General features: G+C 44.9%; 1 protein-coding gene across 20 annotated transcripts in view; it reads left to right on the top strand.

Annotated features, from left to right (window-relative positions):
* LOC126970231 (protein transport protein Sec24A) overlaps window positions 1-18,248 on the top strand; it is a 44,583-nt gene that overhangs the window by 22,749 nt on the left and 3,586 nt on the right. The window contains exons 8-17 of one of the 20 annotated variants that reach the window (XM_050816006.1): window positions 233-306; window positions 1,554-1,705; window positions 2,428-2,581; window positions 3,617-3,792; window positions 4,334-4,444; window positions 5,487-5,599; window positions 8,570-8,641; window positions 10,741-10,934; window positions 15,943-16,179; window positions 17,576-18,127. In XM_050816006.1, the coding sequence (XP_050671963.1) occupies window positions 233-306; window positions 1,554-1,705; window positions 2,428-2,581; window positions 3,617-3,792; window positions 4,334-4,444; window positions 5,487-5,599; window positions 8,570-8,641; window positions 10,741-10,934; window positions 15,943-16,179; window positions 17,576-17,687 (1,395 nt within the window). In that variant the 3' untranslated portion in view covers window positions 17,688-18,127. Of the gene's footprint in view, window positions 1-232; window positions 307-1,553; window positions 1,706-2,427; window positions 2,582-3,616; window positions 3,793-4,333; window positions 4,445-5,486; window positions 5,672-5,711; window positions 5,807-5,869; window positions 5,942-5,981; window positions 6,077-6,134; window positions 6,212-6,521; window positions 6,617-6,656; window positions 6,752-6,861; window positions 6,887-6,949; window positions 7,022-7,174; window positions 7,292-7,389; window positions 7,427-7,601; window positions 7,697-7,759; window positions 7,832-7,923; window positions 7,967-8,029; window positions 8,102-8,164; window positions 8,237-8,299; window positions 8,372-8,434; window positions 8,507-8,569; window positions 8,642-10,740; window positions 10,935-15,942; window positions 16,180-17,575; window positions 18,128-18,248 lie in introns of those variants that run through there. The other 19 variants (XM_050816000.1, XM_050816001.1, XM_050816002.1 and 16 more) reach the window with 19 other exon arrangements.

The raw sequence follows: 18,248 nt of genomic DNA, 5'->3' as shown, positions 1-18,248 counted from the left end.
ATCCTTCAAACCTTCAAAATGTGATTGACTTTTATTTTACTTCAAGCACATGTAGATTCACAAATTGTGACAATGGTCTTGTCTCGTCGGAAGTAATCCATGAAAAATTAAAACTACAATGAAGGACATATAATATTAATTATATCACACGCGTTTACCGTAACACCAGAAAGTACGTGAAATCCTTGTTTGTATTGTAATAGATTTTTGTAAAATTTTTCTTTGTTTGCAGGCACCCACTGGTGGAAGAATAACAGTATTCCAAACTTGTTTACCGACCATCGGTCCCGGTGCGTTACAGTCAAGGTAAGCAGATATAATATAATGTCTGTGCTAAATCCATACTATTTTCAAATTCAAATTCAAATATTTTTATTCAAAATAGGATTTATAATCACTTATTGAACGTCAAAATCTACCACCCATTCAAAAGAGACTGCCTCAGACCTGAGAAGAATGGGCGCAAGAAACTCAGCGGGCTTTTTTTTTTATATAAAATATGTTATATTTCTATAGCAAAACAGTGGTGCACATAATTACAGTTATTCGGATGTGGCGTTTGGGCCAAATTCGCACATATTCATATCATTGTTGAGGGCAAATGCGTTTGTTTAAATTTAGGTTAACATTATTATTGTTACAGCTTTTATTTCCACTTAACACGCTTTTTTGTTAAGGTTACTATTTCTTTCCGTCTATGTTATGTGGCCAATCTATTGGTAAAAGCCTCATACATTCTTTACACCTTTCCCTATCTTTTGCTGTTTTTTCCTTTTGGGCCATACCATTTAGTTGTTTGATAGGTCCATCTCTTATCATGGTATATTTTACAAGTTGCCCAGTTTCACTTCTCTTTCAAACTATAAAGAAGAGCATATCTTAGTTTATTTTTCATGCGAATGTCTGCGTTTCTTATTTTTTGTATTTTTCTCAGTTTCAGTATGCTTACTTCCATTGCATGTGACAAGATGTTTTTTTTTTTACTTTTGCTGTGAACACCCATGTCTGGCTATCCGTAAGTTAGGCTTTAGAGAATGCAAGAGTCCATTATAGTCTTTTTTTATGTTAAGACTATAGTTGAATTTTTTACAGTTTAACATTAAAGGAATTAAAAAAGATAAATAAGTTGTGTGTCAGCTTTGACAATTGTGTCAAAATTGGATTAAAAAAATATTCCACATTAATTATTTTCACCCGTTCACATTCATCTGAAATTCAAAGTGACTACGGACATGTATCATACTGAAACATTTTTATTCATAGTTTGATTACCTTAAAATTTCCAAACCGAGGCTATAACCCAAAATAAATTCTTATGGCCTTACAAATAAACTTGGTGCAAAGTTGGGGCATAAACCAAGGATATGCAGAATGTTGACTATGTACCTGACAACACTGTCAATACACTGATAATTCCGAAGTTTTCCGAATACCAAACAGTCTTGCAAATAAACGCGGGAAACGTTATACGTCCGAATAAACCAATCATAAGCAAAATGCCTATTTGTTAGGCTGTTAAGGCGTAAACTACAATAAACTACTTAATATTACAGAGAAGATCCAAACGCACGTTCGTCGAAGGACGTGAATCACCTCAACCCGGCCACAGACTTCTACAAGCGATTGGCTCTGGACTGCAGCGGCGCTCAGATAGCAGTCGATCTGTTCCTGCTCAGCTCGCAGTATTGCGATCTGGCGACACTGAGTGAGTTATTGTGTACCTGACGCTTCGGGTACATAGATTAATTAGAGGTTCTGTACCTAAGATGCAACCTACAAGATCCATATTATTAGGTCAGCCTATTCGTCCGTCTTTCAGCGGGCTTTAATAAACCACATTAGTAACTTCTTATAACTATGCAACTGATTATATAATGTACAACAAATGCACAACAATTTCCAGTGGGAGGCTCCTTTGCACAGGATGCCGATTAGATTATGGGTACCACAACGGCGCCTATTTCTGCCGTGAAGCAGTAACGTGTAAACATTATTGTGTTTCGGTCTGGGGCGCCGTAGCTAGTGAAATTACTGGGAAAATGAGATTTAACATCTTATGTCTCAAGGTGACGAGCGCAATTATATTGCAGCTCTGAATTTTCGTGTTTTTCAAGAATCCTCAGCGGCACTGCATTTAATGGGCAGGGGATATCAATTGCCATCAACTGAACGTCCTGCTCCTCTCGTCCCTTATTTTCATAAAAAAACATATAGAGAATGCCAATAAAAAGTTTTTTTTAACTTTTTTTTAAAGTCGTAACTGTTATATTTTTATACTGTTATGTGACATCGTTCTTGATGTCACATAGATGGATGATGGTTCATGTTCGTGACGGGGAAGTATTTAAACAATTGCTAGGAGTGTGTATGTCGTAGGCCTAATTAGAGACCCTCACTACACTCATGGAATGTGTGTTATTACCACAGGCGGCATCAGCAAGTTCAGCGCGGGCACGATCTACCACTTGCCGCTGTTCCGCGCGAGTCGCTCGTGGCAGAGCGCGCAGCTCACCAACACTTTGACGAGATACCTCACGCGGAAGATCGGCTTCGAAGCCGTCATGAGGGTCCGCTGTACCAGGTAATACTTTGCAGATTACAATAGAACAAGTACTTCATCTGATGGAAAGGTCCTACAGATGCGAAAGGGCATACTTCTCAGCTTAAACGTACCTGAATCGTGTCGGTCCGGGAACACCAGAACTGGCATATGATTCCACAGAGTGGCCCTTCTAGGCAAAAAGCATTCTTAAAAAATTGTGCCTAACAATCTAACATATCTAACTACATGATCTGACATAATCCTATCATAATGGTCCTTCGAGTCGGATTAATTTTACTTTGTACTCGGAGGTTTATGTTAACTCCTTAATTAATACTTAAGCTTATTGATTTGCTACTATATTTCATGACTGCCATAATGCCATACTTATTAATACAAGTTTTTTGAGGTGCCCATCTCGTACTGACTCCATTCCGTTGTTTGGTTTCGAACTATGTCCTATGAAGATACCGAAAAATTACAAATAGTATTAAAATAAACATTATCTATATTTTATCTATTGAAGACATTGTTTCCTTAAAAACTTATGTTGTACATCAATTATTTATTAAGTTGTCCTTTTTTGTGATTATTTAGTTTCTATATCGTTGTTCACACACTATTACCTAGTTCGGGCACAGTGTTGAATAACTTTTAAGCAAGACTTTTGCATTTACTATTTTATTCCGTAGTTTAATATTTTTTTTAATAAATATATTGAAATTGAACTGTAAAGGAACACATCGAGGCTATTCGTATGATATTTTTTTAAACCTACCACCGCGACGTATCCTACGCACTTACACCGCCAAATTAAATAGCATGTTCACATACAAAAAAAAATCTGACTGAATTTCACGTATCTATAATCTCTGTCTACTATGATTTATAGTCATAAGTTACTTATGTACATACTCTGTGCTCACTGTTTAGTCTCTTTACTCTTTTGTAATGGCCACTGTTTTACGCAATACACGTTGTTAAACTTATTAGGTATTTTTGTTAATTATCCTGTTACTGCACCATGACACAGTTCTCTTGAATCCTTGTACGTAACAGTGTGATAATGTCCAGGGGTATAGCGATCCACACGTTCCACGGCAACTTCTTCGTGCGGTCGACGGACCTGCTGTCGCTGCCCAACGTGTCTCCCGACGCCGGCTTCGGCATGCAGCTGGCCATAGAGGAGTCACTCTCCGACCTGCAGCAGGTGTGCTTCCAAGCGGCACTGCTCTACACCAGCAGTAAAGGTTGTTATTATTATTAAATATCTTACTAGCGGTTACTCGAGACTTGGTCTGCTTTCATTTCTAGTTTTATTTATCGTTGCGATCTGACCATTGAATCGGATCTTGTGAAATTTATATAATATTGCAACAACACTTGGCAAACGTCATGAAGCTACATCAGATCGTAAAGGGGCTATGGCATCGGGAGAAGAACTGAAGAAGACGAATCTTCCAGCCCATCTTTTATACTACCCTTCATTTATTAAAATAAAAGTATCCGAAGTAATAGTGTTCATAATATGGCAACTAATAAAATAATACTCGCTTGGTGGTCAGGAATGCTTGTTGAGCGAGTTCCAGCGACCATTTTCTTCTACAGATCAAGTAATCGCCCGCTGCGATCATACACTCGCTAACAGTTAAATTTATGACATCTTCTAAAAATGAAATAATTTTTTGCTTAACCGGTACTTTAACATGTTTGTTATTACTAAAGTTAGTTGGTGCGACCCAGCCTAAGGGTTATAAGATTCTCGGGGAATTTACAGTTATTGTGTTTCAGGTGAACGAAGGATACGAGTGCACACACTGGCGCTGCCGATAGCCAGCACGTTGACCGATGTGTTGCACGCGGCGGACCAGCACTGTATTATCGGATTACTCAGCAAAATGGGTGAGCACCTATTTTTTTTTTGAAAATACGGGACGCGACGAGCAGAACGTTCAGCTGATGGTAAATGATATGCCCTGACCATTACAATGCAGTGCCGCTCAGGATTCTTGAAAAGCCTAAAAATACTGAGCGGCACTACAACTGCGCTAGTCAGCTTTAGCTCATTTGCCCAGTAATTTAACTAGCTACGGCGCCCTTCAGACCGAAATAGTAATGTTTACCCATTACTACTTCACGACAGAAATAGGCGCCGTTGTGGTAGCCATAATTTAGCCGGCATCCTGTGTATGACCTCGCTATTAGTTTTGACTTAGTACATAACTTTTAAGTAAAAGTTATGTACTAAGTTAAAACTCGGTATATAACTAAATCGAATAATGGTTACGGGACTCAGATTCCTATGGGATAATGGCTGTTGCCTCTCAGAGCCTGGGAGGCGCAGGTTAGTTCCCCGCTGCGTACCAATGTATTTTTGATATTCGAATATGTACGTGTATCTGTTGGTGGTGTGTGTCTGTGTTGCACCAGAATAGCACCACCCCATCTCCTCCCGTGGGTATCGTAGAGGCGACTCAGGGATACAAACAACGGAGGATAGGCAGCAACTTAACTTTCGTTAAGAGCACATCATTTACTGCGATCGCCAACCCGCCTGCCAAGCTAGGCGTTTGTGGCAAAAAGTCCCTCAAAAATGACAGGCTTACACACACACTGCTGAAATTTAAAAGCTGTGTGTGACATTGACCAGAGCCTTATCAAATGTAAAGCTGTCTTTTATAATTTATACTTCTAGATAGAGCTCTTTTACTGCTATCAACCGATGAAAACAGGCCAGGTTTATTAATTTACACTCTACAAGCTACGTCTTACACTCGCGATTTGTATGTCAGTTTGTGTTAGTTATAGGTTACAACCTCAATTTTTTTGGACATTTTCACAGCTGTCACAGTCTATCTAGAAGCATAAATGATCTAAGAAAGCTGGTATCTAAATATTAATAAAACATTGTAAGCCCATAAGTTAATGACGTGTGTACCTACAGCGGTGGACAGATGCGCGAGCGCGTCGATGTCGGAGGCTAAGGAGGCCATCATCACCGTGGCGGTGGACGTGCTGTCCGCTCACCGCCTGTCTCAGAACCTGCCGGCCGGCCACCTGTCCGGTGCTCTACACGCGCCCGTGTCGCTGCGCCTGCTGCCGCTGTACCTGCTCGGTCTTATCAAATCGGTAACTATACTCGTTCTCTAAGGCCTATATTACAGCCTGTCTCAGAACCTGCCGGCCGGCCACCTGTCCGGTGCTCTACACGCGCCCGTGTCGCTGCGCCTGCTGCCGCTGTACCTGCTCGGTCTTATCAAATCGGTAACTATACTCGTTCTCTAAGGCCTATATTACAGCCTGTCTCAGAACCTGCCGGCCGGCCACCTGTCCGGTGCTCTACACGCGCCCGTGTCACTCCGCCTGCTGCCGCTGTACCTGCTCGGTCTTATCAAATCGGTAACTATACTCGTTCTCTAAGGCCTATATTACAGCCTGTCTCAGAACCTGCCGGCCGGCCACCTGTCCGGTGCTCTACACGCGCCCGTGTCGCTGCGCCTGCTGCCGCTGTACCTGCTCGGTCTTATCAAATCGGTAACTATACTCGTTCTCTAAGGCCTATATTACAGCCTGTCTCAGAACCTGTCGGCCGGCCACCTGTCCGGTGCTCTACACGCGCCCGTGTCGCTGCGCCTGCTGCCGCTGTACCTGCTCGGTCTTATCAAATCGGTAACTATACTCGTTCTCTAAGGCCTATATTACAGCCTGTCTCAGGACCTGCCGGCCGGCCACCTGTCCGGTGCTCTACACGCGCCCGTGTCGCTGCGCCTGCTGCCGCTGTACCTGCTCGGTCTTATCAATTCGGTAACTATACTCGTTCTCTAAGGCCTATATTACAGCATGTCTCAGAACCTGCCGGCCGGCCACCTGTCCGGTGCTCTACACGCGCCCGTGTCGCTGCGCCTGCTGCCGCTGTACCTGCTCGGTCTTATTAAATCGGTAACTATACTCGTTCTCTAAGGCCTATATTACAGCCTGTCTCAGAACCTGCCGGCCGGCCACCTGTCCGGTGCTCTACACGCGCCCGTGTCGCTGCGCCTGCTGCCGCTGTACCTGCTCGGTCTTATCAAATCGGTAACTATACTCGTTCTCTAAGGCCTATATTACAGCCTGTCTCAGAACCTGCCGGCCGGCCACCTGTCCGGTGCTCTACACGCGCCCGTGTCGCTGCGCCTGCTGCCGCTGTACCTGCTCGGTCTTATCAAATCGGTAACTATACTCGTTCTCTAAGGCCTATATTACAGCCTGTCTCAGAACCTGCCGGCCGGCCACCTGTCCGGTGCTCTACACGCGCCCGTGTCGCTGCGCCTGGTGCCGCTGTACCTGCTCGGTCTTATCAAATCGGTAACTATACTCGTTCTCTAAGGCCTATATTACAGCCTGTCTCAGAACCTGCCGGCCGGCCACCTGTCCGGTGCTCTACACGCGCCCGTGTCACTCCGCCTGCTGCCGCTGTACCTGCTCGGGCTTATCAAATCGGTAACTATACTCGTTCTCTAAGGCCTATATTACAGCCTGTCTCAGAACCTGCCGGCCGGCCACCTGTCCGGTGCTCTACACGCGCCCGTGTCGCTGCGCCTGCTGCTGCTGTACCTGCACGGTCTTATCAAATCGGTAACTATACTCGTTCTCTAAGGCCTATATTACAGCCTGTCTCAGAACCTGCCGGCCGGCCACCTGTCCGGTGCTCTACACGCGCCCGTGTCGCTGCGCCTGCTGCCGCTGTACCTGCTCGGTCTTATCAAATCGGTAACTATACTCGTTCTGTAAGGCCTATATTACAGCCTGTCTCAGAACCTGCCGGCCGGCCACCTGTCCGGTGCTCTACACGCGCCCGTGTTGCTGCGCCTGCTGCCGCTGTACCTGCTCGGTCTTATCAAATCGGTAACTATACTCGTTCTCTAAGGCCTATATTACAGCCTGTCTCAGAACCTGCCGGCCGGCCACCTGTCCGGTGCTCTACACGCGCCCGTGTCGCTGCGCCTGCTGCCGCTGTACCTGCTCGGTCTTAGCAAATCGGTAACTATACTCGTTCTCTAAGGCCTATATTACAGCCTGTCTCAGAACCTGCCGGCCGGCCACCTGTCCGGTGCTCTACACGCGCCCGTGTCGCTGCGCCTGCTGCCGCTGTACCTGCTCGGTCTTATCAAATCGGTAACTATACTCGTTCTCTAAGGCCTATATTACAGCCTGTCTCAGAACCTGCCGGCCGGCCACCTGTCCGGTGCTCTACACGCGCCCGTGTCACTCCGCCTGCTGCCGCTGTACCTGCTCGGTCTTATCAAATCGGTAACTATACTCGTTCTCTAAGGCCTATATTACAGCCTGTCTCAGAACCTGCCGGCCGGCCACCTGTCCGGTGCTCTACGCGCGCCCGTGTCACTCCGCCTGCTGCCGCTGTACCTGCTCGGTCTTATCAAATCGGTAACTATACTCGTTCTCTAAGGCCTATATTACAGCCTGTCTCAGAACCTGCCGGCCGGCCACCTGTCCGGTGCTCTACACGCGCCCGTGTCACTCCGCCTGCTGCCGCTGTACCTGCTCGGTCTTATCAAATCGGTAACTATACTCGTTCTCTAAGGCCTATATTACAGCCTGTCTCAGAACCTGCCGGCCGGCCACCTGTCCGGTGCTCTACACGCGCCCGTGTCACTCCGCCTGCTGCCGCTGTACCTGCTCGGTCTTATCAAATCGGTAACTATACTCGTTCTCTAAGGCCTATATTACAGCCTGTCTCAGAACCTGCCGGCCGGCCACCTGTCCGGTGCTCTACACGCGCCCGTGTCACTCCGCCTGCTGCCGCTGTACCTGCTCGGTCTTATCAAATCGGTAACTATACTCGTTCTCTAAGGCCTATATTACAGCCTGTCTCAGAACCTGCCGGCCGGCCACCTGTCCGGTGCTCTACACGCGCCCGTGTCACTCCGCCTGCTGCCGCTGTACCTGCTCGGTCTTATCAAATCGGTAACTATACTCGTTCTCTAAGGCCTATATTACAGCATGTCTCAGAACCTGCCGGCCGGCCACCTGTCCGGTGCTCTACACGCGCCCGTGTCACTCCGCCTGCTGCCGCTGTACCTGCTCGGTCTTATCAAATCGGTAACTATACTCGTTCTCTAAGGCCTATATTACACCGGGACACCGCGGTGGCGCAACCGGTCGCGCCAGTCAGTCCGTCAGCTACCAAACTAGACACCATGCGGACACCAGAGTAACGACACACCGAAACAATATCTAAATGTACCTCGAAGAGATATAACATAAAGATAGCCTTAACATGTCATGTTTAAATCTCTATGAGAATTATCCTAAATTGATTGTCTGCTTTGAATTTCAATAATAAACCTTTATGTATCGAAATTATCCATCGTATGCAATTTACAAATGCAATTAAACAACAAAACAGAACAGTGCACACGTGTTGCATGTAATGAGGTGAGAGTGTCATTGGCAGCCGAACTGGCGTCCGAGTTCGTGAGACACCAAACAGCTCTATAGTAAACTAATTATTAGTGGTGGCGCGACCAGTAACATACTGTGCACGCGTCCGATCCGGTCGCGCCACTAAATTGGTTGCGCAAACTAACTGACCCCAGATGAGTAACTTTCTATAGAGCATACATTTTGTTGGCCCCGCCATGTTGTCTCTGTGAAATATAGGCCTGATAAGTGTATCAGGCCTATATTTGTCTAATCAGTGGATTGACGGCTTACGGTGGTTTGTCAATACAAAAAATTAATATAAAAAAAAATTAACAAAAAGCAACCGACTTCAAATAGAGCTATTCCAAAACAATATAATATGCACTAAAAAGAAAAAAAAATAATTGCATATTCTTCTACAATTTAATAATCAACTTATTTGTAGAGTTCTTGAGTAAAACGAAATGAAAAATAATAGACTTTCTTAAAACTGAATCAAATTATTACTACAATATAATTTAGCTACAATTATTATTGTTATTTTTGAAATCGGTGTCCTCCCGCCGTCTTCTATAGCTGCGTCGCGACACAAGCACATCTCACGTGTGTCTGTATGTATGTAGTTACTGAATTGGCGTTTTGAAGTCGGTAAAAAAGAGCAGAAAGTATGGAACGACATACGCATACTTTCACAACGACGCCATGCGGCGTTGCAGGTGCTACTTCTTTCATTTTTATTGACAACTTCGACATTTGAACGTAATTTCACTGTGTTTAAGAAAATAAACCAAGAAGTTGCAAAATGTTGAATATTTCGCTGACGACACTGTCAAAACAATGATAATTTTGAAGTTTTCCGAATGTCAAGCAGCCTTGCAAATAAACGCGGGAAACTTTATACGTCCGATTAAGGGTATGTTCCGATATGCACTGCGACCACTGAACAGTGTGACGTCAATTTAGTATACTGTGAAGCCGTTCGTTTATAGACAGTTATACAGGCTACTATTTAAAACGGAACGCAATCCCGTATACTGTCAGCCGCATTTTTTGATGCAGCATTCAAATGAGTGTTTTAAAGTTTTCTAGTTCATTAAAAAAACTGTTGTTGGAGTAGGTACTTTCAAATTAAAAATATTTGGGATTAAACTGTAGGTATTGTTTATAAAACGTTAGGCACTCGAGTGGTTTTGACTGATCACGTGATCAAAGTACTGCGAGTACTTACCTCGAAAACGCCAGTGCTCACAGTAGAATATGGCGGCGATTTAGGACGTCATATATTTCCCTAGGGTACTGCGGCAGTATAATGGCAGTCCATAACGGAACGAATTTTTCTACAGTGATAGCACTGTGCAGTGCTCGCAGTGCATATCGGAACATACCCTAAACCAATTATAAGAAAAATGTCTATTTGTAAACAATTTGCATATTCATTTGTTCGTTCGTTAGAGTTTATAACGAAATCTTTTGTTGCTTTTTCAAACATCTTCACTGTGTCTGTTTGGTTACGGCATCATTAATAATGTATTTTTATATAGAACTCGTAATTAGTGTTAATAGCAATAGCAATGACAACACAATATTGTATATTTTATTAAAAAGAGCGCAAAAAAAAAAATGCTGAGAGAGTTTCTTGCGTCGCTTCTTCTCTCTCAGAGTGCCATTTGTTTCCGAAGCGGTGGTAGTGTCTAGTATATTAGAACAACAACATCAAAAAGGAATCAATTTTGAAAAAAATAAATGCCTCAATAATAATGAATGTGTTATTTTAGAAAGCTTTACGAACGGGAACTTCCACGCGTCTGGACGAACGCGTGGCCGCCATGTGCGACCTGAAAACATTGCCGCTGTCGCAGCTGATGCGGGCCGTGTACCCGGACCTGTACCCTGTCCACACGCTCACGCACTACAAGCAAGACGCCTCCACCGCTCCCGACCCGCCCAGACTACAGCTCTCCGCTGAGAGGTAAACATTATAGATATAGACGCAGCATTTCATTGCCACCTCTAATCCCATACACACGATAATATAAAATCTTCTGACCAGACTGCCATGACAAGCCTATTTCTGCCGTAAATCAGTAATGTGTAAGCATTACTGCGTTTTGGTCTGACGGGCGCTAGTGAAATTACTGGGCAAATGAGACTTTACATCTTACGTCTCAAGGTGACGAGCGCAGTTGTAGTGCCGCTCAGAATTTTTGGGGTTTTTCTAGAATCCTGAGCGACACTGCATTGTTATGGGCAGGGCGTATCAATTACCATCAGATGAACGTCCTGCTCGCCACGTCCCTTATTTTCATAAAAAAAGGCACACGCAGTCTATAGATGGAACCAAATTAAAGGTCCAAACTAAAATCTACATGCATACACTCACTTAAAAAGAAACACACACACACACACACACAGGTTTCAGACGTGTTTTAATAGTGCGATGATTGAACAATTTTGGTTTTTATAATTTTTGTTTATTTCCATATTGTTTATCAAATATTATACTGTATCGGCTAAGGTCGTTGCGAGATATTCCCAATACAAGTGTCCTAAAAAAACTTAATGGAACCACTAAAATGTATATTCAATCTTTGGAAGAAACGAAATTTATTTATTTATTTATTATTATTAGTATAGATAATCTCTAACCATGGGCGGTAACCTCACCATTACCCAGCACGTAAGTCGCCCTGTGCTGCCCCGGGGCGTAAAAAGAATAGGGTAGTCCCAGGTCCAAGGGTGTCGTAAGAGGCGACTACGGGCTTTTTGAAAGTGGGAGAGTCACGCTGCTGTCTTATGACGTCAGCACAATCGGTCCAGACTCGTCCGGGTTACTTACCATACTCGCACAGAATACTGGCGTGAAGTAGCGGCTTATTGCCGCTATGTTTCGCATAGGTTAGTGTCGAGGACCGAAGGCCATTCCTCCCCCCCCCGTCCTTCCCCCCTCCCCCAACAAAATATGAGAGCGGTATTTAAAGAGAAATTACCCCAGGAGGGTACCGGCTCTTGTAGAGCCGGAGAATCCCTCCCCGAGCATTCGCGCTCGGGCTGCCCCTCGTATTCTGGGGAGGGCACAGTACCGCGTATGTCACAGGACAAACAGGGCAGCAACACCACGGCACCCCGCTCCACGCTTAATGTGGACTTTTGTAACATCCGGGGAATTCTCTCCAACTTAAACGCCGTCCACCACCACCTTGAGACGGCGCAGCCGGCCTTGTGTTTCCTTACGGAGACGCAGATATCTCGACCTAGCGATACGTCATATTTAACGTACCCCGGGTACAAAATTGAGCATAATTTCATGCCTAATGCCAGGGTATGTGTGTACGTTAGGGAGGATATCTGCTGTCGCCGTCTCGGCAATTTTGAGGGTAGGGGCCTGTCTACTCTCTGGCTCCGCGTAGATATAGAGGACCGCGTCCGCATCTATGCGTGTGTCTACAGGTCCCATAGTGGTAACGCAGAAACGGATCACCTCATGGGCTGCGTTCATGCTGCATTTGATGACGTGCTTGCTCAGATGCCCTCCGCTGAAATCGTAGTCTTGGGTGATTTCAACGGGCACAATGCCGAATGGCTTGGATCACGTTCCACAGACTACGCAGGGCGATCTGTGCATAATTTTGCATTGGCGTATGGTCTGTTCCAATTGGTTGTGTCGCCGACGCGGCTCCCAGATGTAGATAGCCACACGCCGTCCTTACTAGATCTTCTGCTGACTACACATCCCGATGGTTACCAGGTCTCTGTCGACGCCCCTCTCGGAACGTCCGACCATTGCCTGGTCAGGAGTGTAGTGCCTATCCGACGCCAACGTCGGATAGCACCAGCGAACCGCCGCGTTTGGCACTACAAGTCAGCAGATTGGGATAGGATGCGTTCCTTTTTTGCATCCTACCCTTGGGGCAGGGTTTGTTTCCCTTCGGATGATCCTAGTGCCTGCGCCGTTGCAGTTGCCGATGTGATACTGCAGGGCATGGATATTTTTATACCAAGCTCTGAAGTACCGATCGGTGGCAGATCACAGCCCTGGTTCGATGCGTCAGTTAAAGCAGCATCTGACTGCAAAAAACAGGCGTATCGAACTTGGGTTGCGGCGCTGGGCTCAAAGGATCCGAACTGCAAAGTTCTGAAGAGGAAATATAACCGTGCCTCCAGATTTTTTAAGCGGCTAATCGCCCGTGCGAAATCGAAGCACGTCGTCAAAATTGGCGAGCAGCTTTCCAGTTACCCGACCGGAACACGCAAGTTCTGGTCGTTGTCGAAAGCTGCTCTTGGTAACTTCAACCAGCCGTCCATGCCGCCGTTGCACATGAGGAATGACACCCTGGCCCATACGGCAAAAGAGAAAGCCGATCTCCTGTGCACTCTTTTTGCCTCCAACTCGACTCTTGACGACAACGGAAAAACACCGCCGACCATCCCGCGGTGTCAGAGCTCCATGCCTGAAGTACAGTTCCGACAGAAAACTGTTAGGCGAGCTCTGTTTTCGTTGGACGTCAGGAAGTCGAGCGGGCCGGATGGCATTTCTCCAATCGTGCTTAGAACGTGTGCCCCTGAGTTGACGCCGGTGCTAACGCGTTTATTCCGGCACTCTTATTCAAAAGGCGTAGTCCCTGATTCATGGAAGTCAGCCCTTGTCCATCCGATCCCAAAAAAAGGAGACAGTTCGGATCCGGCAAACTACAGGCCTATTGCTATTACCTCCCTACTCTCCAAAATCATGGAGAGCATAATTAACCGCCAGCTCTTGGTATACCTTGAGGGTCACCAGTTAATCAACGACCGGCAGTACGGCTTTCGCCATGGTCGGTCGACTGGCGATCTTCTGGTATACCTAACACATAGATGGGCGGCGGCTATTGAAAGCAAGGGGGAAGGCCTGGCAGTTGGTCTGGATATAGCGAAGGCCTTTGATCGTGTATGGCACAAGGCGCTCCTCGCAAAACTTCCATCATTTGGGCTTCCCGAGAGCTTATGCAAGTGGACCTCCAGCTTCCTCACTGGGCGCAGCATACACGTCGAATCCCAAGCCCGTGAACGCTGGAGTGCCCCAAGGCTGTGTGCTATCTCCCACGCTGTTTCTTCTGCATATCAATGATATGTTGGACACCGCCAACATGCATTGCTATGCAGACGACAGCACTGGTGATGCCGTATACGCGGTCCATGCAGGTCTCTCTCGGGAAAACGTCGACCAGTGCCGGGAGAAACTTGTGTCTTCTATCGAGTCCTCTCTCGAGAAGGTCGCGGAATGGGGTAAGTTGAACCTTATCCAATTAAACCCCCAGAAGACTCAAGTTTTCGTGTTTACCACTAAAAAACCCCATTTGCCGTATCACCGCTCTTCGAGAACACTTCCCTTAAAGCCTAGCCTAGTATCGGAATACTGGGTCTCGAAATCTCGAGCAATTGCCAATTCCGTGGCCATCTGGAGGGCAAAGCCATACTGGCTTCAAAGAAACTGGGCGTCATAAATAGAGCACGGCAATACTTCAAGCCGGCCCACATTCTAGCGCTCTACAAAGCGCAGGTCCGGCCTCACATGGAGTATTGCTGTCATCTCTGGTCTGGCGCACCCCAGTATCAGCTCGATCCATTTGACCGCGTGCAACGCAGAGCAGCTCGAATTGTCGGGGATCCAGTACTCTGTGAACGGCTGGATCACTTGGCGTTGCGTAGAGACGTCGCTTCATTGTGTGTCTTCTACCGCATTTATCACGGGGAGTGTTCCGAAGAGCTGTTCAACCTGATTCCTGCCGCCGAATTTCACCTTCGCACGACACGCCACAAGTTACGATATCATCCCCACCATCTGGATGTGTGGCGGTCCTCCACAGTGCGGTTTTCAAGGAGCTTTCTTCCTCGTACCACGAAGCTGTGGAATGAGCTTCCTTGTGCGGTGTTTCCGGGACGATACGACATGGGTACCTTCAAGAAAAGCGCGTACACCTTCCTTAAAGGCCGGCAACGCTCTTGTGATTCCTCTGGTGTTGCAGGAGAGTGTGGGCGGCGGTGATCACTTAACACCAGGTGACCCGTACGCTCGTTTGTCCTCCTATTCCATAAAAAAAAGTAGCTTGCCCGCGTGCCCCCTCTTATATAATAGTTATAATTATATAGTTTGATTTAGTACAAAAGACTACACTTTTTCGTTTCATTAAAAAGCGAGTAGCTTTATTTTAGCGCATTATTTGAATGTTTGTGTATCGGCGTGAAATGCCCGTGTCGCGTGATATCATCTCGCCACTACGATTCAGTGAGTCTGTATCGCAGTGCATAGCTAAACAGTTTTTTTTATAATATTTTGCCAACTACTTACATATAAGTCGTCTCCAAAATATATTTTTGTATACTTTTCTTTAACTCTTATTTTTCCTGCAATCTGTGTTAATTACATTTAGCCGGACTTTAAATATTTATAGTAGGGGCCGTGCTTGGAGCAGAGCCCAGTGATTTGCCCAAATATTATTTACTATCTACAATTGTCTATCAGATCTTATAAATATTGCGCCAGCTTTGATTTTCAGTAAGTTCCTTGCATATTTATTCTATAAAAATCAGAATTTGATGATAGGTATTCTTTTTTTCTATGGAAAACGAGGACAAATGAGCGTAGGGGTAACCTTGTGTTAAGTGATCACCGCTGCTCACATACTCTTACAACACAAGAAGAAAAACAAGCGTTGCTGACCTTTGAGGAAGGTGTACGCGCTTGTTTTCAAGGTTCCCATGTCCTTACGTCACTGAAACACAACACAAGGCAGCTCATTCTACAGCTTTGTCTTGCGAAGGTGAAGCAGTTCTTCGGAATACTCCCCGTGTTAATGCCGTTGAGACTCACAATGAAGCGACGTCTCTACGCAACACAAGTAATCCAGACGTTCACACACATACTTCATACATTATTAATGTTAAATCACATGCAACAGAATATAGCAAGCTAGTAATATTCTTATATTTATCTTTTATAGAATAGACTCAGACGGTGCGTATCTGTTAGACGACGGTGAAACAATGCTGATCTACGTCTGCAATGCGGTGAGCCCCGCCTTCCTCTCGGAGTGCCTGGGAGTGACGGCCTTCACTCAGCTGAGGGACGAGTCCAGAGAACTGCCGCAGGTCGACTCCGACTATTGTAGCCTGCTTCACTCCTTCGTTGAGAAGCTCAATGACGACAGGCCACACCCTTCCAATATACTCATCATAAGGTAATTTGTTGCTGACGCTATATTTATCTATGCTTACCAGAGGGAGGCTCCTTCGCACCGGATGCCGGCTAGATTATGGGAACCACAACGGCACCTATTTCTGCCGTGAAGCAGTAATGTGTAAGCATTATACTGTGTTTCGGTCTAAAGGGCGCCGAATTTAGTGAAAGTACTGGGCAAAAGAGAGTTGACTCTCCTGCAACACCAGAGGAATCACAGGAGTGTTGCCGGCCTTTAAGGAAGGTGTACGCGCTTTTCTTGAAGGTACCCATGTCGTATCGTCCCGGAAACACCGCACAAGGAAGCTCATTCCACAGCTTCGTAGTGCGTGGAAGAAAGCTCCTTGAAAACCGCACTGTGGAGGACCGCCACACATCCAGATGGTGGGGATGATATCGTAACTTGTGGCGTGTCGTGCGAAGGTGAAAGAGTAGAGTAGAGTTGCAATGGCTGCTTTGCACACGCATGGCTTCGAATCTCTGGTCCACCCACCCTAAAGTCCCGATCTGGCCCTTTTTATTGTTCCCCAATTGAAAAAAAAGAGGTAAGGGGAAGGAAATTTTCCGACGACAACGAGGTAAAGGAGGCGATTTTGGCTCATTTTGAGGTGAAAAATAAAAAAAATTTTTACGATGGTTTAGAAAAATTAATTTATAGATCTTATAAATGTATTCACCTTAAGGGTGATTATATCGAAAAGGAAAAATAGACTTATTGTTTTATTTTATTTAAAACCCTTGATTCCACGAACTTTTTGACCTCCCCTGTCTTAAGGTGACGAGCGATTTTTTCAATCATATTGAACGGCACTGCATTGTAATGGGCAGGACGTATCAATTACCATCAGTTGAATGTCCTGCTCGTCTCGTCCCTTACTTTCTTAAAAAAAACGTGGAAGTCGTGGTCATTGTAAAAAGTCCGTATGTGGCTGGCGCTGTACGTTATGGAACAAGACATACTTCTACGTTATTACAAAGTTAACGGGAGTATTTGTGTACTGTAGTACATAAACTGTACTGTAATAGTTATTTCCCATTTATACGTGATTAGTTAAATACCCTTGCGTTCAGGCTTTGTAGATTATTGAAAGATTCAGGGTCATAACCGCAATAAGGGTCGTGGCGGGTTGATCTTATAAACCGTTAGATCATTTATACGTCTAGATAGACTGTGGCAGCTGTGAAAATGTTGAAAAAAATTGAGGTTGACAATTAACCCCTATTTTGAGCAATGCACATATACAAACACAAAATGACACACAAATCGTGAGTGTAAGACGTAGGTTGTCACGCACACTAAAGTAATAAACCTGGCCTGTTTTCATTGGTTCTCTAGCAAGAGGCTAAGTCAATTAGGCGTAGCCTTAAGCCTATTAATTTTTATCATATTTTTTCAGAGATAACTCACCATCACGTCTGCAATTCACCGAGCGTCTAGTCGACGATCGAGTTGAGGCGGCCTTCTCCTACTACGAATTTTTACAGCACATCAAAAATCAAGTGAAATGAGTGTTAAGTGAGTTCGGGTAGTGAAAGTATTATTTATGACTCTACAGACTACAGTGAATACTGTGAGTGTGACAATACCCTGATAATAAAATTTAAATCAACTTTAAAAATTATACGACTTTCGTTTTGGAAACTATCAAAAGATGGCGCTTTAAATAATCAAATACGCTTTATATTATACAAAGACAATGATTTGTGAGGGTAGGCTAAATTTCTGTTACATACTATTGTCTGTTTGTCAAAGTTGATTGGGAAGCTGAAACATAGTATTTACTTATTTAAATCAATTTTTTACTACTATACTCATAATTATATTTATATGGGCTAAGTAATATGCTTCTAATGTATGCAAACTGTCGTGAAGCGATTCCAAAGTCCGTTTTAGAGCTGACAATACATTTAAGTACATAGAATAAAATGTAACTGTTTTGTTTCTTTTATTATATAATTTAGATTTTCATGAACTTCATTATATTTTAGAAGTATATAAGTTGAAATTGCTTATAACGGGCAGTCTTGTACACTTATATGGAAATATTATTCGCAGTCTGATAGGTGAAT

Source organism: Leptidea sinapis, chromosome 20 (assembly GCF_905404315.1).
Source record: "Leptidea sinapis chromosome 20, ilLepSina1.1, whole genome shotgun sequence".
Lineage (NCBI taxonomy): Eukaryota > Metazoa > Arthropoda > Insecta > Lepidoptera > Pieridae > Leptidea > Leptidea sinapis.
Note: the sequence above shows the minus strand (reverse complement) of the source record. Positions and strands in the feature narration are given on the sequence as shown.